The sequence below is a fragment of the Meles meles genome, chromosome 16 (genome assembly GCF_922984935.1).
Source record: "Meles meles chromosome 16, mMelMel3.1 paternal haplotype, whole genome shotgun sequence".
Taxonomy (NCBI): domain Eukaryota; kingdom Metazoa; phylum Chordata; class Mammalia; order Carnivora; family Mustelidae; genus Meles; species Meles meles.
The window spans coordinates 18423257-18445212 of NC_060081.1; the positions used below are offsets into that span (position 1 = coordinate 18423257).

Sequence of the window (21956 nt, forward strand, 5' to 3'; positions counted from 1 at the left end):
ATTCTGAAGTGTAAAAGGCAGGAAAAAACCCTCAAGATTGCAGCCGAGGTGACAGACACCTTGGGATCACTACTCACTAAAACCTGAGTGTATCAATACATTATTAAGTAATGACCCGAAGTCATTCAGAAACACTTAAAAGACCACAGGCTGAGCATGTTTTGTTTTAAGAAGAAAGACCATTCCTTCCTGGAAGAACATAGGCAATGGAAGTACTAATGCACAACGATTTGAAACTGTTTGAACCAAAGCTACCTCCTAGATACTTATATCTAGCAATGCCCTCTTTGTTTTTTGTTTTTTTTTTTTTAATTTCTTTTACCTGTTCTTATTGTGTTTCTAATTTCCGTTTATGGACTCTTGCAGCAAAATGTTAGTAATAACTATGTTCAATGTCAAACTGCCAACAATGAATGCCACAGTGTAGGTGATGGGGACATTAGCGTTTCCTTGAGACAAAACTTACATCTGGGGCGCCTGGGTGGCTCAGTGGGTTAAGCCGCTGCCTTCGGCTCAGGTCATGATCTCAGGGTCCTGGGATCGAGTCCCACATCGGGCTCTCTGCTCTCTGCTCGGCAGGGAGCCTGCTTCCCTCTCTTTCTCTCTGCCTGCTTCTCTGCCTACTTGCAATCTCTCTCTCTCGCTGTCAAATAAATAAAATCTTTAAAAAAAAAAAAACTTACATCTGACAAGTTTGGAGTCTCTTATATGATTACTAACCTTATCAGATGCTTAAGTAAAATCTCCATCCCCAACATATCCTGACTGACTAAAAGCTACTTTTGTAAGTTGATGTGAAACAGCCTCACCGAACTTCTTTTTCTAGCTTAGATCTTGGCATTAGATTTCTGCATAATCTGTCAACCTAGAGCATGGTGAAAGTATAAAATATGTAAATTATAATTAAAATGTAAGCATACCTCAAATATCCAATCAGCCATTCAGGATTCTGGGATTTGTGTTTGTTTTTTGTCTTTGCAACTGCACTACAGGTATTTACCCAAAGGGTTCAAACATACTGATCCAAAGGGGCACGTGCACCCCAATGTTTATGCAGCAATGTCCACAATAGCCAAACTCTGGAAAAAGCCCAGATGCCCAGCATGCTGATGTTTTTATATCACGTATCTACAACACAATGTGATTTGTATATGTAGTGATAACTAATACATCACATATACATACCTAATTCTTGTTATGTTCTCTTCATGTACATTAGGTTCCTTTCCATTTTCTTCCCACACATTCCAATAAACTGCATCCTTTTCATTTGCCAAAGCAGAGCAGTTGAGTTCTATGTCTTTTCCTATGTGAAAGTTGACAACCAATATTCTGATCTTAGAAACTCAGATTTCCCAAAGGTTTAAAATGAATATAATCAATATATGTTAACCTAATATATAAAGCTAATACAGTGTTACATTCCAGAAACAGAACAGATATGCCTTGTCTTTAAATTTTAAAAAATGATACAGAGGTAGTGAAAAGAAGGGCCATCTGTACCCCAATGTTCATAGTGGCAATGGCCACAATTGCCAAACTGTGCAAAGAGCCAAGATGCCCTTCAACAGACAAATGAATAAAGACAATATGGCCCATATATACAATGGACTATTACGCCTTCATCAGAAAGGATGAATATCCAACTTTTGTATCAACATGGACGAGACTGGAGGAGATTGTGCTGAGTGAAATAAGTCAAGCAGAGAGAGTTAATTATTATATGGTTTCACTTATTTGTGGAGCATAAGGAATAATACGGAGGACACTGGGAGTTGGAGAGGAGAAGTGAGTTGGGGGGAAATCAGAGGGGGAGATGAACCATGAGAGACTGTGGACTCTGAGAAACAAACTGAGGGCTTTGGAGGGGCGGGGGTGGGGGGTTGAGGGTGCCTGGTGGTGGGTATTAAGGAGGGCACGTATTGCATGGAGCACTGGGTATGGTGCATAAACAATGAATCCTGAAACACTGAAAAAAATAAATTAAAAAAATTTATAAAGCAGAGAAATTAGTAGCAATTATAAGTCACCACCAAAATATGAATTGGTTTCTCTTCAAATGTTTATGTTTAAGTCAATTATTAAAAATGAGAGTGGCCAGTGCACTTTCTTTTCAACATACAATTTAGGAGGGAGTGTCAGACCAACACTCCCATGGCAATTTCTAGAAAAACAAAATGGATAAATCACACATAAAAAAATGGAATTAGCTAAAAATTAAAGATCTCCGAGTGCAGAGAAAACAAAGAGAAACAGAACAGCTGGAAACACAGTCAGGAAAAAGCCCTTCTGCGGGGAGCTGAGATAGCCAGCCATCTTATTCTTGGGAGAAATTTGTTTTGGTTTGTACAGTGTGGAGGGAATATCATAGAGAAAAGAGAGCCTAGTGGAAATTCTAACAGCCAGATGGGCTTGTAGGATGCCTGCTGGGGAGGCTGCAAAGGCTGAGTGGTTTCTCCTGCAGTCTCATAAGACTTAGGAGAGAAAGTTCCCCATAGAGGAAGTGATGTACAAGAAACACAGGACTGAGGTCCCACGCCCGTCCCCCACCCCCCGCATAACCACACTTGGAGAAATCCCAAAGGAAAGAAATCCCAAAGTTTTCAGACTCCTGAAAAATTATCCCAGATGAAAGCAAGGAACTTCAGGAACAAATGAGGGCAAAAGGAAATACAAATATTTGCGTAAATATAAAAGACTGAAGATTACTTACAGCACTATTAATGCTGACCTATTGTGAGTTTTAGCACATATGCCGGAGAGAAATATGTAACAGCACAACGGGAGATAGGAGGGACAAATGCAATGAGCCCTTTGCAAGGTCCTTGCATGCTGTGAAGTTATAAATGCGCTGAGATTACGTCTGTCTGTTGCATTCAGACAAGGATACACATTGTAATCTCTAGACCTACTAAGGAAGGATAATAAAGTACAACTAAAAAGAAAACAAAGCAGATTAAATAAAGGAAAGAAAAGTACTTTATGAATCCGAAAGGAAGGAAGGAAGGACACATAAGCTAACTAAACACAGGTGGCGAGAGGAGAGGTTGCACACCAGCTCCGTGGGTAATTCATGTAATGTAAATGGACGACACACTACACAGACTGGGTTTCCAAAAAAGATCCAGATATATGCTGTTTATGTGAAACACACTGAATGTGCATTTGATTTACAAAGAAATGTTAAAAGCAAAAGGATGTAAAAAAGGTAGAGCCTGCCAACCTCAAACAGAAGAAAACTGATATGTCTATTATCCGAGAAAGCAGGCACTCAGGAAAGAAGCATGAAAGATGAAGAGAGAAATTTTATAATGACGAAGTATCAATTCAACAGGCATCAATTTGTATGTGCCCGTAAGGTAGCCTCAGCATATACAAAGCAAAGATTGATGGAACTAAAGGATACAGAGATAAATAAACCATCATAGCTGGAGATGTTAACATCTCTTGGTAACAGATAAAGAAAACACACAAAAACTTGGTTAAAATATAGATGACCTGGGGGCACCTGAGTGGCTCAGTGGGTTAAAGTGTCTGCCTTCGGCTCAGGTCATGATCCCAGGGTCCTGGGATGGAGCCCCACATCGGGCTCTCTGCTCAGCAGAGACCCTGCTTCTCCCTCTCTCTCTGCCTGCCTCTCTGCCTACTTGTGATCTCTGTCTGTCAAATAAATAAATAAATAAAATCTTTAAAAAATATATATATAGATGATCTGAACAATACCATTGGCTAATTTTACGTAAGTGATATTTACGGAATGATAAAACCAAAACTGCAGAATGCCTATTTGTTTTACATGCATTTGGAACATTCATCAAGACACACCACATTCTGGTCCTGAAGCAAGTTACTACAAACTTCATGAGACTGAAATGATACGGTGTCTAATCTTGGGCCAGAATGGAACTTAACTGGATCTCAATATCAATATTAGCCACAACAACAAAACAACTAGAAAATCCTCCAAAGATCTGGAAAGTAAGAACTACAAATAATCAATAGAATAAAGAAGAAATCACAAGGGAAGTTGTTCTTTTTTTTTTTTTAATGTTTGAACCAAATGGTAATGAAAATACAGCATACGTGTATTCCTTGGAAACAGCTCAAGTCGTGATTGGAGGGAACTTTGGAGCTTAAAATGCATGTGCTACAAAAGAGAATAACTGAATCTAATTCTGTCTCCAAAAATGAGGTGCAAATTAAGCCCAAAACGAGAAGAAAGAAATAATAGAGCTAAGTTTGGAAATCAATAAAAAGCAGGCAAACCACAGTTGCAAATGGCAAACTATCCAAGTGACGCTGGGCAAATCCAGTCCCACAAATGATTGTGACAGGTGTTGGTCCTAAGGTGTGAGCTTAGGAAACGTTAACAGCAACTTGAATCCCAGCTTTGCCACTTTTTACTGGTTTAACTTTAGACAAATTACTGAACCCTTCTGGGCTTTGGTCATTTAATCCACCAGATGGGAATAACACCACTTGGGGTTGTTTGGAGGATGTAATTCAAGAATATATTTCAATCACCTTATACAAGACATGGTTTAGCATATGGGAATTTCTTCTTTTCCTTCCTTCTTTCCTTTTTGGAAAGGAATTACGCACCTGGACACATTGATTTCATTAAGCCCTGTCTAGACAAATCTTAAATGTACAGTCAACTAAGTCCGATGATTCAAAGCCCATTGATTCATCAACCAAATGTTCAGATCACAGAACAAGTCTGAATCATTCCTCCAAAGTGTTCTCTCACGGTTTCATATTTAAGTGACCGTAAAGGCTATTAGAGAAAAGCCACCACAGGGCGACCAAAACCCTATCTAAAAACCACAAACGGTTCTATAATGTTTTCAACAGATTGTTCATTTTCATCCGTCAAAAAATGGCAACATTCAAACAATGACAGGCTTTTCTTCCTTTCGTAACGTTCTTCACCAAACCTGGCATGCATGAGGCACTCGCGATTGGATTGATCATGAGTCAGATTTAGCCTTGGAAGACTCAGTGATACCCCCATTCCTAAATGCAGACACTATGTATGTCAAAATGTACCTAATTCCACCTTCACATAGTTCTGCTTTGGTCCAAGAAGAACAGGAGTTATTTTGCTGCGATCTGAAAGTGAAAGAAGAAAAGAGGAATGTGTCAGCATTGCACTGAGCTCCTCTAAGACAAGTGTTTGCAGGAACATAATGTTACCCCATGTAGCAAAGATGCTAAAGATTCTAATAGTCACCACTTTACACTTACTTCTGTCATATTTTTAGTAACTAATGGTTGCGGCTAACAGCGTTTGTCATTTGGCTTTCCGCCAACTCAAAGCTAACGTAATGGGAGAAAACATCCTGAATTGGGTTTTCCTTGGCTCCAATCTGTGGTTTCTGCAACTAAAAGCCAGAGGAAGATGTTCATCCTGGCGGACAAACCCACCTGCAGGACTTAGATGTCAAGTCTCCGGAACTGCCTTTCTGCTCTGCCTTTATTCCTCCAGTCACGCCCCACCCCCCCGCCCCTGCTCAACTCCTCAGACAGGTGTACTGGGGACAGGGTCTCTACTCCTTGAGGTAGGCGAAGCACTCATTCTCAGGTGTCAACCCTTCCCGCGCAGGCACTCAGGGGAGCACCCTTTCAATTTTGGGTTCTGGATGCCTCCCTTGCCTCAGTGCTGGCGGGCCCTGTGGGGGTGTCCACACCTCCGGGCTCAGCTGTGCTTCTATTCCCGAATGACTTCTGACCCTGACTAGAGGAACCCAATTCTGTCTGCCTCAGCCTCCTTCTGAATGCTGTCATAGAAAACCGAGGGCAGCTTGTAACGACAGAACACTGAGAACACACGTTGAATCTGCCGTGCTGTCAAGTTCTTGTTAGTCCAATGATCAGCACTGGCAACTTTCTTCATGTCTTAGACACTACCTTTTGGTACAGCTGGTGCTTCTGGGGCATTTACAAGTAATGTACAGAGCAGTCATTACTGGTGCTCAGCAAACACAAGGCCTGTGCACAAGGAGTGATGGGAGACTTGGGAGCTCTCCTGAACCAGCATCCTGACCTACCTAAGCCCTCTTAGGAAGCGTGGTGCTACAGAGTGAAGGGTAGAGAATGGATTGGTGAGTGCGTGGGTAAATCTGGAGGATGAAACTCGCAAAGTCGAAACTTCAGGCGAGTCAGGTTTGATTTTTCTGGGATTCAGACTCTCTGGGCAAGCCTGGAATACTGACAGGGAGACAGGAGGACCTGGATGCCTCCAGAGAAAGAAGGAACTCTCAAGTCTTGAGAATACTGATGGACATGAGTTGACTCAAGGACAAAGGGGTGGTTTTATGGAAAATTGCTATTGCTTATCTTTTTCTAGATCTATCTTTTGCCCCCCCACCCAGGAATGTCAGTAGGAGCCCTGGGAGAGAAGTGGTATAAAAGGGTATCTTTAAGACAGTATGCCAACCACTAAAACTTGCAGTGGATCATTGAAAACCCAGAGCACATTGTCCTCGGCTTGTCCTCCTGCCCACCTGTCATGGTCAACCTCTAAACTCAGCTCAGAGTCCCCTGACTCTGATCTTCCTCTGACTCTCTCTGCATCCTTAACACCTCACAGATGAATCTGGTTTCATAAGTGAGGATACTCCTACACGGTTTACCAACCCTCCTGCCTGTAATCAAACTCCTCTTAATTTCCTACTTCCCTGCCTTTACCTTGATGCTCAGTATAGTTTATTGAATATAGACACTTTGATGCTCAGTATATATTGAATATAGACACTTTGATGAATATCTGTTGGGTGAAAGCATATCCTAAACCACAAGAGATTCCACAAATTCCTCCATGAAATAAGAGCATTGGCTCATGGGAGGCTAACATATATAAAGGTCATTTACTACCACCGATCCCGCCAAGCCAAAAAAAAAATCTTTCCAGTGCAGTAAATGATGCTCCAGTGATTTGACCCTTATATTTGAGCTAGTGATGTGGTCACAACTCCAAGTAAGTTGCCTCTGGATTCCTGTGCTACATGACAAGGAAAACTCAGTTTTACAAAGATGCATTTGTTTCTTTCTGATCCTCAAATTTCTCTTACCTCCAACTACTGTTATATTGTAGGTTTTGGTGACATAAAATAGTTTTCCATTATGAGGAATGAAATACACACAAGTGTAATATCCCTGATCTGCAAACTCTGCATTCTTCTGTAAAACTGCGTTTTTATTGTTCTCTATCTCTTCACAGTTCTGTTTTATAAAAAAAAAGAAGCAAGTTAAAATATTTTAAGTAAAAGCAGTATCATATAACATTGATTCAAATTTTTAAAAGATTTTTATTAAAAAGGGGAAACAGAATGAAAACTGGCAATTTTTGAGTCAATGTCCCAGTGCTTTGGGATTGCTTCTGTGGCAACGATGATACATAGTCCCATTACTGTTATTATCATTGTTATTAATACATGCTGGGAAACAGAATATAGGGGGGTGCTGTAGTTGCTCCTGTCATTTTCTTTTAATCTCTCCCTTTTACACACAAAGGGTGGGAAGGGTAAAAAGAAAGGGAGAGGGAGACAGGAGGAAGGATGGAGGTAAAGGAGGAGAGAGAGAGAGTGCGTGGGCATTACAACAAAAAAATCCCTGCTTGGATGTAAACTTTTGTACAACTCTATTTTGTAACACTTTTAGTCTAAGTCCATACACTCGGGACTACCCATCCTGGGGGTGGGAGCAGAATTACATGCATACCTGTGTACCTAGAAGACCACCCACCCTCTTGATGTCTTCCACCAGAAGTCAGTGGACTGATTAGAAATTTATCAAGAATATTCAAATCCACAGGCACACACAAACATGTCTCTCCATCACAAATTTCCATCCAGGTCACAAGAAGGAATGATAAAATAGCCACCTTCTTCAATCTAGCCATCAGCCACACATAGAAGAGGTTCTGAAGCTATCTAAGATCCAGATATGGATATGGAAACTAAACTGCTAACTTGACTATGCTATACTGTTTCTGAAACAGCAAACAAGAAGAATGTACTGTCCACAGACCTCTCTTGAAGGTGCCGAAGCTGGCAGCAACTGGGGCTAGGCCCAGAGGGTGCTTAGCATGGGCTTGTGAAGCATTCACATGTGTTCTCACTTCAGTAAATTATTTCTGTGTATGTCAAACTTTTATGACCCAAACGGTATTTAATAAGGCACATTAAAATATCAAAGACTCTTCACTTTTATTTCCGATCATTTGTTTTCTGATTTAGCTTCCTTGCTCTCCTCCCCTCAGGTAGGCCATGATCTGTAAGTAGGCTGAGAATACTGAACCCTGTGTTTAATCATCTAGCTAGAAATATCCTCAATAGATCTATTTTCTAAATTTAAATATCCACATGTTGAGATTTCATGAAACCTAGGACACTGAAACTCACAAATTTATATGTACTGTCAAATATTTTCACTTTTGACAGGAAATAGAGTCAAGTTAACTCAGGACTGACTCAGACATTTAGAAAACATTTGGATAAGAGCTCTCCTTCAAAAATCACTAATAAACAGTGGTGAACCAAAATATGCAAACAAAGTTTTCTAGGAAATCATCTGTAGCTTCAACTCTCTGAAGGGCTTCTGTGTGGCTCATTCTCCCATAGAATTCTTTAAAATTTCTGGAACAGAGTTACATTTGTCCAGTTTGTTCTTCTAGAGAAATAATATAATTTGTGTTGGATGTCTGCATGTATGTATGTTATGTATATAAATGTATTATATACGCATATAAGTTTATATATGATACACTTGTGAATGTATATATAATCTCCATAGTATTCTCTAAAAGAGCTCTTACAATTCAAGTAAAAGGTACGCCAGCTGAAGAAAATAGATAATCCACAAAAGAAGTAATACTCAGGTGTAATAAATATATAAAAATGTTCAATTCATTATTAAGAAAAGAAATGGGGAAAATACTACTAAAAATTACAGAAACGGTACATGTCAGATTTCACAGTGTGTGGCGGTGGTTGAAAAGAGGGTTTTGAACTAGCATAGCTCCCCAGAGAGTTGTTTAATAATGTGGAGCAAAAGCCATAAATGTACTCATAGCCTTTGAGCCAATAATTGTACCTTAGGGATGTGATTGAAGAATGAAATCATCCATACACCCTAGGACTCATGAGAATGATAGTTCTTTTAGCCTTGTAAATAACAGTGAAAAGTAGGAAACTAACAAATGCCCAAGACCAGTGGAATAGTTAAACACAAGTGTAAGAAACAACAGAATCCCATGTTTGGAAGGATGTTTAAAGATGTAGAGGAATAATTACTGTGTAATTTTTAACGACTAGAGGAAAAACATAAGCCGTTAAAAATACCATTTTATTAAAAAATTTTTTTGTAATTAGCACTTTTTATTTTTTTTTTAAAGATTTTTTATTTATTTATTTGATAGAGAGAGATCACAAGTAGATAGAGAGGCAGGCAGAGAGAGAGAGAGGGAAGCAGGCTCCCTGCCGAGCAGAGAGCCCGATGCGGGACTCGATCCCAGGACCCCGAGATCATGACCTGAGCCGAAGGCAGCGGCTTAACCCACTGAGCCACCCAGGCGCCCCTGTAATTACCACTTTTTAAAAATAGATGTTCCCACACACACAGACACACACGGACACGCGCGCACACACACACACACACACACACACACACACACACATCCCGAAGTCTCTCGCTGGCGAAATTCTGAGTGAGCTCTGATCTCTTCACTGTGCATTTTTCTATAGTATGTTTAGAAAAAAAGTAGGTATACAATAGAATTTAAAATTTTAAATATATGTGGCAGAAGAAAATGAAAATTCATAAGCTAGCATTCCTAGAAATTTATCAGAAGAGAAGGAAAATGAAGGAGGGGCAAGGAAGAGGAAGCTGTTACCATTTACTGAACACATAACATGGGGCAGGAGCTCATCTGAGCAACCCTGTTGGGAGCACCTTGCTCAGACGGGCTGGCTGAGCTGTCGAGGGGTCAGGCAACTTGTATGTGACAAGACAAGGATGTCCACAGCCAGGAGATTCTCATTTTGGATTTTTGTCTTTCTTTCCTCAAGTCTTAAGTTAAAATATTTTTTAAAGACTTATATATTTAAGGGGGGGCGGGGAGACCATGGTGGGGAGGGGCAAAAGGGGAGGAGAATTTCAAGCAGACTCTGGGTTGAGCCCGGAGCCTGACATTGGGCTCAATCTCATGACCCTGAGATCATGACTTGAGCTGAAATCAAGAGTCATACACTTAAACCACTGAGCCACCCAGTTGCCCCTTAAGTTAAAATATTTTAAAAGTGCTACCTTATACAGTGATGTTCTGTTGGCCAGTTTTTGATAGTGTATATCTGCACATTTGACTTTCAAAGATTTCTGAACTTCCACAGTTCTACTATTTAGTAGTTTTTCAGCAAAACATCTGTGTTTACTTTTTCCAATGACATTTAATTTCCATTCACGTGTATTATTTCTATGAAATAAAGGTTTAAAGATATTTTGATTAGTACAGAGACTTTGCAGATACGACATTTTAGTAACCAATCCACCCAGTGGAAATCTTTCCTCATTCACTGATGACCAGACCCTGCTGTGTCCCATTTTGGTTCAGTGCAGCAAGAAATTTAACAATTGTCATGGGACAAGGCAGTTCTACACACACAAATACACTCAGCCTATGCAGAGCATGTATTATGGGTGTCTGAACAGAAATGTCTAAAACTTCAGTGATCTTTGGAGATGGACAAGTCCAAAGATTCTCAACTCAGAATGGAACAGTAGCAGTGGGTTGCTGAGGTCCACAGACAGACTCCTGAACTTGTTTTCTTGAAGTCTGTATAAATGCACTGGGTTTTATATTTCTCTGGGTGGTTTCTTCCAATCCTCTTCTCTTACTGTTGATTAAAGCCAAGTGTGGAGTGACTGCATAGCTATATTAACACTCTCCTAAGCAAACATTAGTTTGAGCAGATTTCATTGATGTTTTTCCTTCTGATTAGAAATTAGCAATCTGGAAGATGAAACAACTTTAACACAGTTTTTAAAAAGGAGCTTCTAAACAAGGAAATGTTTGCAACCTGAAGTTTGTTGAAACTGCATATATGACATATAGATCCCCATACTAAATACAACAGACATGTGTTAAGTTGTCCTCTGTGCCTTCTGTACCCACCACAGGCCCTTGCAGTACCCCTCTAGGTCTGCAGGAGCGTGGAAGGAAGACTAGCACTCACTGAGCTCCAGCCATTGTACTGTGCATGCGCAATGGGGATGGCGATTTCTCTTACGTAAAATAAGAAAGCTAAACTTCACTTAAAGCTAGTACCTGGCCCAAGTTCCCACACTGATCAGCAGCAAGGTCAGGATGCAACACAATTCAGTTTGGCACTAAAGGCCAGGCCTGCACTGCCCAATACTATGCTCTCACAGTCAAGGTGGGTCTGGCCCTTCCCTTGGGTGTGCCTTCATACAAGAGTGGTCAGGGCTGGGCGGGAAGCGATGAGTGCACTAACAAGCTGTCCTAAAGGTTAAAGGCAGTAGGTCAATGGCCATGGAACATAATAAAGCTTCCCAGCCCTTGGAAAGGATTCAGAATCCCACTGACATTATCCTCTTCTCAAGTGTGTCTAATGTTTCCCCAACTTCAGCCCTGCTGAGCTGGACAGAGATGTATTTCAAAATCTTTCTGCCCTGTTGCTTATGAGGAAGAGAGTATATGCGTATTTCCAACTTACTGGGCCATATTGTTCTCTACCTCTGCAGTCCCCAATTCCTAACTCCCAGTAAGTACTGACTGGCAGAATGTCTCCGTGTCCCAGCCACCGCACTGGGAATGAGGAAACAAGGGGACACCATCCTTGCTCAGGGAACTTGAAGGCCAGGGTGAAGCTGAGGCCAACTGACCCAAAGCTGTGACCATTCCTGTTCCCTTACAAGGCCATCCATTCTCGGTCACAGGAGCCACTCCTGCCATACAAGAGGGGATTTGTAAAGCTCTAGCATTCTTGGGAGGCCCCTTATTAAGCCAATCTAGAACGTGATTGTGAGACCTCTGCACGTGCTTTTCTCTCTATCTTCATGCCCTTCCCTCTAGCATCAAAAACCCCCTTTCTTCGGCATCCCCTCCCTTCTCTAAGGAGGTGGACTTCCTCCTTAAATTTGATCTGACTTCACAATTCAAATATCAGTCTCCAGGGACCTTTGATTATGAGCTGAAGATTCCTAAAAAACAAAAGGATTACAGTTCTAATGGAGGGATTCCAGGGGTAGAATCTGGTCTTCAACAGATTCCATGTGAAATTAGACTTACTCACCTAAATCTGTGCACACACACAGGTGTCCCAAATTTAAAGAAATCCCCATCTTCAATGCCCCTACGTGTCCAAAACAACCTGTGTAGGTTCCTATTGATTTTCTCTCTCTTTTTTCTTTTTTTAAAAGCTTTATGTATTTATTTGAGGGAGAGAGTAAAAGAGAGAGAGTGACCACAAGCTAGGGGAGAGGGCGAAGCAGACTCCCTGCTGTAGGGAGCCTGATGCGGGGCTCGATCCCAGGCCCCAAGATCATGACTGGAGCCAAAGGCAGGTGCTCAGCTCAACAGAATCAGCCACCCACGTGCCGGCCCCCTGTCCCCCCCCCCACTGATTTTCCAAACCACTGTCAAGGCTCTCCTCATTCCATCACTTTAGTCTCACATTATTGTTCAGCCTCCAACACCTTTCAAAGTTCATCACCACAGCCGCTGAGCCACCTTGCTTTCCCTGCCCTGTCAGATCACCTTCCTAGATCTCCACACGTCTCCAACAGCCTGTTTCTAGTTAATGCTTCCACTTTGCCTTCCTAACCCAGGCTCTGTTCTTCACCCTCCCTATCAGAGAGACAGTTAATGGCTTTTGTCGCTATCTGTCTCCAAGCGTCCTCTGTGGATAACTGGCTCTTCTTCCCCTCAATGTGTTCTTCCTGCCCTGTCCAGGGTACTTTTTCCATTTAAATCATGCCTTTATTCAATCAAGCTTACAGAGATTTTTTTTTTTTTTTTACCCCATTTGTGAGTATTCATTCTACCTTAGTGCAAAAACACCCAGCTGTGACCTACTTCTAGAATCGTCCTTCTTCAGGGAACATGTAAAATTTATAACAGGTCAAAACAAACAACAGGAAAAGAATTCTTGAATTTCTTTCTGACTCCTGGAGGTTCCTATGTATAGAAACAAACCTAAGTGACCTCACGTTGTGCAAAACCACAGAAATGATAACAATGTGTCACCAGGACACCTCACTCCGCTCTCAACACCACAGTTGATAACGATCGGGACCCACCCCAGAAATCTACTATATCCAAGAGCACACCACCACCGCTCCCTCACCTGGCCCTGAGCTCTCTTCCACCAGATCAGATCTCAGATCTCAGCCTCAGATCTCTATAAAAAGACACATAATCAAGACCAATAATCCATCAACAGAACACTGCTGTCCCAGTTGCTCCTTCCCAGCCTACCAAAGAAAGCATAAAGAAAACCTAGTTCAGGGATAGTCACTAAAACTTTCGGTTGGTTTTTCTAATTTCGTAGAACTAATGACTCCTGGACTCTTGATTATCAGCATCCTGGCATAGACTACAGGGGTCTGTCCCATGAAGGTCAGGCAAAGCCTTTTCTGTGCTCTTATCTGTCTCTGACCCTGGCTATGGGTCTGTGATGGGCTGTAAGGCTCACACATCCCTCACTCACAATACCACCCGATACCCAACAAACCCTGGAAAACTGGCTCGGGATGAGTCTGCACCCCTTCTGGCCCCGAGCCTGAGCCCGGGGACACCACCTGGGAAGCTGACGTTGCCCCCCCTCACCGTATGGTCATGAAGGAGTCTTCACTGATCCCATCTGACCAGAGACTCTACACCATAGGAGCAGCTGAATTTTAAAATGAATTTCATTTGGCACCCACTTTTCTTTGGCAAGGATCCCCTTAAAAGAAATATTAAGGTCCTCTTTCACTAAGATCACTAAGCAGATAAACACAAGGGCAAATACTTAATTTGATTTTCCCATAACGAAGTATTTATTGCATGGTGTAGGAAGGGCGGGGGAGAGTAAATGCACGGATTATCCTCTCGGACTGTTGTATATCGGATTTGCTGAGCTAAGTCCAAGAGTGCGATGAACAATGCTGACACAAAGAGAAGCTATACTCACCCCATATGGAAAAAGTAAGATCCACTGTCCTCCAGTTCCACTGGCCAAAACTCCAAAACATAATCGTGCAGAGAGATTCTGGGAAAACTGCTTGAGTTTAGCTCAATGCGCCCGTGGGATCCACTACTCTTGTACCATCTTACGGCGGCAGTTGCGTTCTCGGCCTCAGGTGCTAATGAGCAATATTTCAGATAGAAAGGCTCCCCTCTGACTGCGGTGATGTTAAAACGTAAAGTACAGGTTTCTTCATAAGATTAGCAAAGTAAAAGAAAAAAAAATGAGAATGACAAAGGTGAATGTTTTTCTTTCCTAATGGATGAACTGAATAAGCCAGGGGAGTAAGGAGGTCCTGAGCAACCCCAATGTCTCAGTCTTGTGAGTTCTCATTTTAGGGTCAATCTTTCCAACACCAAGAGACAGGTCAAGCTTTCCAACACTAGGACACTCTCAGGGCATAAATGAAGACAAAATTTCCAACAACTTTTTCCAAACAGGGCAGCACCAAAACCTAACCTACCAGAGCTAGAAGCAGATGAATGCAGTGAAAGCTTTTCAAAGAAAATGTTATACATGACGGCTTCCTCCCAAGGAAAGCCACAGAGGTCACAGTGTTGCCACACCCACCCCCCAAAAAATGTCACTAGCTGGGACGTCTCCATGGAAATGAAAACAAGAAATCTAGAGGCCTCAGAGTTCCTAACCTGGCTCACCAGAAGTGTACCTTCAATCTGTTTACCTGACCATTCCCTGGCAGCCCGGGGGATGGTGAAGGGGCTCCTGTGTAGCTCAGAGTGTGTGTGAGCCCATTATCTCTCCAAGTTACCACGTGAATCATCAAGAACTGATTAATGCAATATCACTCCAAGTCTAGGTATCTCTTAATTCCCTCCTTGAGTGCTCTTGCAAGCTTGCTCTCTCCCTCCCACCCTCTTTCTCAATCAACCCAGGTACTCTGGCAAGTTATCTGATCCTTTCAGCTAAGAGAGCCATCATTCCCCTTGTTTTGAACTTCTGATAGTTCAAAGGTCAGCCCTCAGGGACCCTTTCCATATCTTGTTCTCCAGTGGCTCCAGCGTGCCCTTTTATTTTACTCAAGTATAAATAACATACAGTGTTACTAGTTTCAGGTGTACAACATATTGATGCAACAACTCCATACATTATTTGGTGTTAACCATCATTCAGTGTCATCACCATTTACCACATACAATGTTATTACAAGATTATTGACCATACTGCCCGTGCTATAATTTTCATCCCCGTGATTTATTTATTTTATTATAATAACTGGACGTTTTTACTTCTTAATCTCCTTTATGTATTTCACTCTCCCCTGCCTCCCTTCTGGCAACCACCAACTTGTTCTCTGTATTTTAAAGAGTCCGCATTTGCTTGTTGGTGTATTCCTTTGTTTTATTTTTTAGATTCCACATATAGGCAAAAATTATATGGTATTTGTCTTTCTCTTTCCGACTTATTTCACTTAGCATAATACACTTTAGGTCCATCCATATTTTCCCAAATGGCAAGATCTTACTCTTTTTTGTGGTTGAGTAATATTTTATTGTGTGTATATATATATTTCCACCACCGTCTTCATCCATTCATCTATCAATGGATAGATGGCCATTGTAAATAACACTATAGTCAACATAGGGATGCATGTATCTTTTCAATTAGTGCTTTCGTTTCCTTTGGATAAATACTCAGAAGTGAAATTGCTGAATCGTATGGTCTATTTGTAATTTTTTGAGGAACCTCCATAGTGTATTCCGCAGTGGCAGCATCAATTTACATTCTCACCCACGGTGCCCTTTAACTGAGTTTTGAGAATGAGAATCCTTAAATTAAGTAGAGCATTTCTCTGAGGGCATGGAGAAAATGCCTCCTCTCCAGTTAGGGTCTATTTCTCAAAGCAACGGTCTGGTTTTAACTCGATGTTGTTAACCACAGTGTCAAGAGGAAGTGGCTCAAATGGTAGAAGCAGTCTTTGAAAACATGGATGTCAAATTTACCTCAAAGTACAAGTGTTAATGTACACCAACCTTGAGTTTGGTGGTTGTTATAGAAACTCCATTTTACATTTCACTACTTCAACACAGAAGGTGAGATACGTGTGTAAGTGTTGGTGTTACTTTTAATTGACATCCAAAAGGATGGCAAGTTAAAACCGATTTCATTTATTTTCCTGTTTCAGGGATGTGATATACATAAAACAAAGGACACAGATCCTACAGTCTGTACTCATCATGTCTCCTATAGACATCCGTGTTGCTGTATGAAGCAGTGATTTGTCCTTTCCTCATAGTTAGTACATCCAGTCGTGTTCATATTTGACAATTTATCCATTCCATGGGTGTTGAACATATGGGTTATTTCTAGGTTTTGGTCACACTTAAAAAAACCCAAATACTTCTATAAACACCTGTGCCTGTGTTGTGATAGACACATCCACCATTTCTTTGAGGGAGGACCTATCATTTGCAGAAAGTTAACCTGGCTTTCAGATTCTCCAGGGGTAGATGGGTAGAGATGAAAGTTCATGCTCGCCTAGCAGCTAACGGCTTCTGCTACCTAATCTTCAGCTTCACACTATAGGCTCTGTACATTACAAATGGTTTTTGATTGAAAAAAAAAATGAATGGAGTTCAAAGTGTATGGACTGTCCAGAGCAGGTCCTCCCATTCCTACATGAACAGAGAGTAAGAATCTAACAGGGTCGACAACCTAGACCCTGTGGAAGGATGGGTGTGTTGGGAAATATCTAGAGTTTGGACAATACATGAGATATTGTCATTCAATTCTACTAGGTTAAATTAACCCTCATGTGGGATATTGTCATATTTGCCCAGAGTCAACCCTTTATGAAAGGTGCTCTTCAGACACCTAAAAGAACAAAGAGCTGGGACCTTAGTAGCCTTATAGAAAGGGCTATGTGACTATTTTTGGACCTGAAATATGTGTCATCATAACTTGGGAAAAGGTTATTAGTGCGTGTCTATGGAACAAGGTATCCACGGTGCACACTTTCTTGCATCTTTCTTTTTCACTCTGCAGTTCGTAACAGATTAGTCATCTGGCATCAAGAGGAGCACATCTACCTCCTTCCTTTTACATCTGGGTAGTATTGCATTATCTGGATCTCAACAAAAATGGACCCACTTAAGTAAATATGGGACTGGAATTATTTGAAAGTATCAATAACTTAAATTCCCTATCTCTTCAGCAATAACTCTCAAAGTAGGGGATATGGGCTCATGTGTTACCCCCTCCTAGATAACAGAACGAGGCAAATCAGTATTTGGGTTCCCACCTGGTCCTCCAAAGCATAAGGAGAACCGTGCTAATCAGTCATGAATCTCTTCTTCAAAGAATCCTGATGAACCCACAGAATCCTTCTCGATAAAAGTCTCCAAGCCATCACTGCTAATCAGTTTTAACTTGTACCTGCCACCTGATACAAATCCTACTTGCTTTTCCCAGTCTATGCAGTCTTTCTTATGTACTCTTTCTAACTGGATTATTTCCCACTCACTGTCTTCACTACCTAAATAATGAGATGAATCTTGGACTTCATGTTGGAAGAAAAAGAATGTGTGTAAAACTTTCTAAAAATCAATAATAAAGATGGCTGTACACTCTTCAGTTTTAAATAATATAAAACAGATTTTCATCTCAGACCAATGTAATTTGTTTCCAGATAAAATCCTGCTCTCTCTGCATAAACTCGGAGAACTAAATCTTTTCCTTTTCATTAATCCCATAGGATTCTTTACTTGATTTCATTCCTACGAACTTTTTGTTCTCTATGCCAGGGGCATCAAGGGGTTGGCAACTTTCACAGTAAAATCTAAAACCACTAATTCTAATAAATTCAACATCCTCAATAGTCACCTCCACATACAGAAGTGAAGCCTTGATATTCCCTCTAGACTACCCATTAAGTATGCTTGTGAATGATTATGCTTACTTACCTGAGGTTCTTGTAAACCTAAACACCAGAAATGTCAAGAGTAGTTCTATACGATGCATCTTGAGGATTCTGCTTCAGTGTTTTCTCTGGAAAACAGAATAAGACGGGTTCAGCCAAAATTTGCAAACAAACATACACCTGTCTCATGAAGGAGATTTTTAAAAATCTGGCACACAGACTTTTTAAAAATCAGTGAAGTAAGTTTTCATATCTCTTTATATACTCACCAAGTATTCTCAGAACTTTCAGCCACATAGAATTCATAAAATTTCAAGGTAATGAGCTTCAGCATCCAGAAAAAATTCCTATGTGTGCAATTTTCTAATACAAGTGAGTCTGCTGTATTTTGAGCCTGGTCTACTAAACCTTACCTCAAAGGTCAAAGGTGAAAACAAAAATATTTCCAGAAAATCTACTGCTCTATGAATAGACAGTCTGCGGGATACTGAGATATGTATGGCAGGTCTGCCCATGTACAGATGTGTGTGTCTGTGTGTGTGTCCTTTTTTTTCTCATCATACCAAAATGCTCATCATGATCTTCATCTGTGGCTTGAATTTTTTTAAACGATTTTATTTATTTATTTATTTATTTATTTATTTATTTGTCAGAGAGACAGAGAAGGAGAGCACAAGCAGGCAGAGTGGCGGGCAGAGGCAGAGAGAGAAGTAGGCTCCCTGCTGAGCAAGGAGCCCAATGCAGTACTTGATCCCAGGATCCTGGATTCATGACCTGAGCCATAGGCAGCGGCTCAACTGACTGAGCCAGCCAGGCGTCACTTGTGGCTTCAATTTTTAAATATCCATCTCTCTTCTTCAGAACTAAGTTCTTTATAAGTTAGGAACTGAGGCTATTTTGTTCATTACTGTATCACCAGAGTCCAGAACAATGCCTAGCACAGAATAAGCACGCATACTTGTTACATAGGAATAGGTGTATGGGTGTGTGTTTATTTGAGGGAAATGGAGAGACAAAACAGGAGTTTCCTACACTCCAAACGCCTAATCTCCATGGACTCAAATATGTGTTGAATTTCAATCCTACTCAATCCATCTTTCATCCTATGAATTACAGATTTAGAGAGTAGAATAGAGGAAGGAGGCATTGGGTCTCTGACACCAGTGTGAATATTGCATAAGCAATCCCATGGTCCTTGCGGAGCACACACCAAACTCCACCAGGTGGACAGAAGAGCTTTCTTCCTGGGGCACACACACCTGGGTCGGCATTCCAGCTTGAGCCTTGACTACTGGTTTAACCTTAGATGAGTTACCTAAAGTCTCAGATCTTATCTACTCATTACCAAAATGGAGATGAGTAAGAAGGCCTATCACCAAAATTATTGGTCCTATCTTCTCATTACCAAATGTCATAAAATATACCCTATCTACTCATTACCAAAATGGAGATGAGGAAGAAGGCCTATCATCAAAATTATTGAGTCAGTAGATGAACTAAGTAACAAAAAGCTTTCTGGATGCATGGTAGGCTCTCAGTCAGAAATAATTCTGTTACCAACTGCCACTCACCGCCCATATTTAAAAAAAGAAGGAGGAGGAGGAGGAGGGGGAGGGGAGAAGATGACTGTTAATGCCCAATTCCGGGATGAAGTTTAGTGGCTAAGGGGTCAAACTATTTACATCAATCTTAATGAATAACAAAGCATCTGCTGTAATTTCCAAGAAATAACAATCAATAAAGTAAAGACAAAGAGTTAACTACATATGGAAAGTACAAACTGTTGAAAACCAAATTAGATCTCTTATGGTTCTATGGTTTGAAATCAACTCCCCACCACCATACACATACACACATTTATTATTAACTATCCATTCTCTTACCTCAGATAGAAAGAAAAGTATTGTTTCCTCTGGTTAAGGTTGACACAGCCTTGTAAAGGGCACTGCTGTTTTCTTCTTGGTTTGGGTTTCTGTTAATTTTTAAGGTCTGCTGAGAGATAAAGTTTCTATGAAATAATTCAGTATTCTGATGAGTTACCTCTGAGTTTCAATACGAAACATGTTATGATCCCAAATTAGCTGATATTGGCACTGTTCTGTGTGTGTAGATACATAAATTTTAATGTACTTATTGCAAATTTAAAAGATCAAGATATTAAATAATGGAACTCATTTCCAAAGGAAAAGCTGTTCTAAGAAATGTCATAGATATCCTAGTATTAATAAGATATACATAGAAGAATATAAATATTAAATTTCTTGCATGAAGGAATTTGGGGGGTTTAGTGTTATGTTTTACATTGATTATTTTTTTTACTTTCCATAATTTAAAATTTTTTTTCTCTTTCTTTTCTTTCTCTCTCTTTCTTTTTAAAAAAATTTTTTGAGGGGCGCCTGGGTGGCTCAGTGGGTTAAAGCCTCTGCCTTCGGCTCAGGTCATGATCCCAGGGTCCTGGGATCGAGCCCCACATCGGGCTCTCTGCTCCGCAGGGAGCCTGCTTCCTCCTCTCTCTCTGCCTGCCTCTCTGCCTAGTTGTGATTTCTCTCTGTCAAATAAATAAATAAAATATTAAAAAAAATTTTTTTTTATTTCTAAAGTAGTACAATGCCCAATATAGGACATTATAAAATGAAGATTGAAAAGAAGAAAATGATCTCAATATGCATAATACTTTAACATGCTTCCTTGTACTTTTTCTGCATGATTTTCAAATAATTACGATGTTAAAAAATGTTCATATCCTGCATTTTCCACTTAATCATGTTCACTTTGCTGTGTCACAAAAATCTCTTTATTAGTATCATTCCTAATCGCTACATATAACCCTCAGTATGTGTCTACTATAAGATATATTTTATTACAAAATAATCCCTATGACTATCTTTTTGTGTTAGGCTGTACAGATGAGTTTTCGGAGTACAGTCTCTGGTTCCAGGCTGGCTGGATTTGAATCCTCTGTCCTATTCTTTCCCAGCTGAATAACTTTAGACAAATCACTTATCCTCCCTGCTCTTCAGTTTCTTTATCCAGGAAAGAGAATAACAATACCTCCTCCTGGAAGTGATGGGAAGGTTTCATGAATTACTATCGCAAAGTATCCGTGTGTCATAAATATCACTTCAATGTTAGTTACTTATCTACCTTTTTAATTATTTTCTTGGTGTTATGACAATGGCAATACAATTTATAGGACAGAGAATACATTTTAAACATGATAAACACATACTACCAAACTGCATTCCAGAAATGTAATACTTCATACTCCTCAGTTGTAGAAGATAAAATCCATCTACCACACCCATATAAGCATGGGTGTTCTCATTCTTTAAATGTAATTCACTCTTCAAATTGGTAATGATGTCTCATGGTTTTCCTAAACCTGCATTTCTGCTGATATAAATACGGGAGAATATTAAGGATATAGTTTTTAGCTATTTTATTCCTGTGTGTATGAACTATCTTTTTATGCCTTTGGTCCAGTTCTTAGATGTTTTAGTGTTTTGTTTCGTTTTGTTTTGATTTATTGAGTTTACTTTCAAATTCTTCTTCTGCTGTTTTCACATCTGGGAGACTTTACATTTATGCGGTCAAGCCCACCATGTTTTCCTTTGTGACTTTTCCATTACTTTTCCATTGTTGACCACTCCTTTCCCCTTAGTGGTCAGATGCATACTCAAGGTATACTTTCTTCATTTTTAAGGCTTAGGGAGTTTTTTGTTTTTGGTTTTTTTACATTAGAACTGTTTTATCCATTAACATTCCTTGTTTGGTATGAAGCTAGGTCTAACTCAACTTGTTTTTCTCAAAGAGCTCCTAATTCCTTCTCT

The 21956-nt window shown here is 40.3% G+C and overlaps 1 protein-coding gene across 3 annotated transcripts in view; it reads right to left on the reverse strand.

Annotated features, from left to right (window-relative positions):
* The window catches only part of IL18R1 (interleukin 18 receptor 1), a 38110-nt gene that overhangs the window by 11361 nt on the left and 4793 nt on the right, over positions 1 to 21956 (reverse strand). For 2 of the 3 annotated variants that reach the window (XM_045981876.1, XM_045981874.1), the window contains exons 2-8: positions 20010 to 20115; positions 18170 to 18254; positions 14196 to 14439; positions 10309 to 10474; positions 7074 to 7224; positions 5050 to 5112; positions 1186 to 1306 (exon numbers count right to left, since the gene is read on the reverse strand). In XM_045981876.1, coding sequence (XP_045837832.1) covers positions 1186 to 1306; positions 5050 to 5112; positions 7074 to 7224; positions 10309 to 10474; positions 14196 to 14439; positions 18170 to 18227 — 803 coding nt within the window. In that variant the 5' untranslated portion in view covers positions 18228 to 18254; positions 20010 to 20115. Of the gene's footprint in view, positions 1 to 1185; positions 1307 to 5049; positions 5113 to 7073; positions 7225 to 10308; positions 10475 to 14195; positions 14440 to 18169; positions 18255 to 20009; positions 20119 to 21956 lie in introns of all 3 variants that reach the window. The other variant, XM_045981875.1, reaches the window with a different exon arrangement.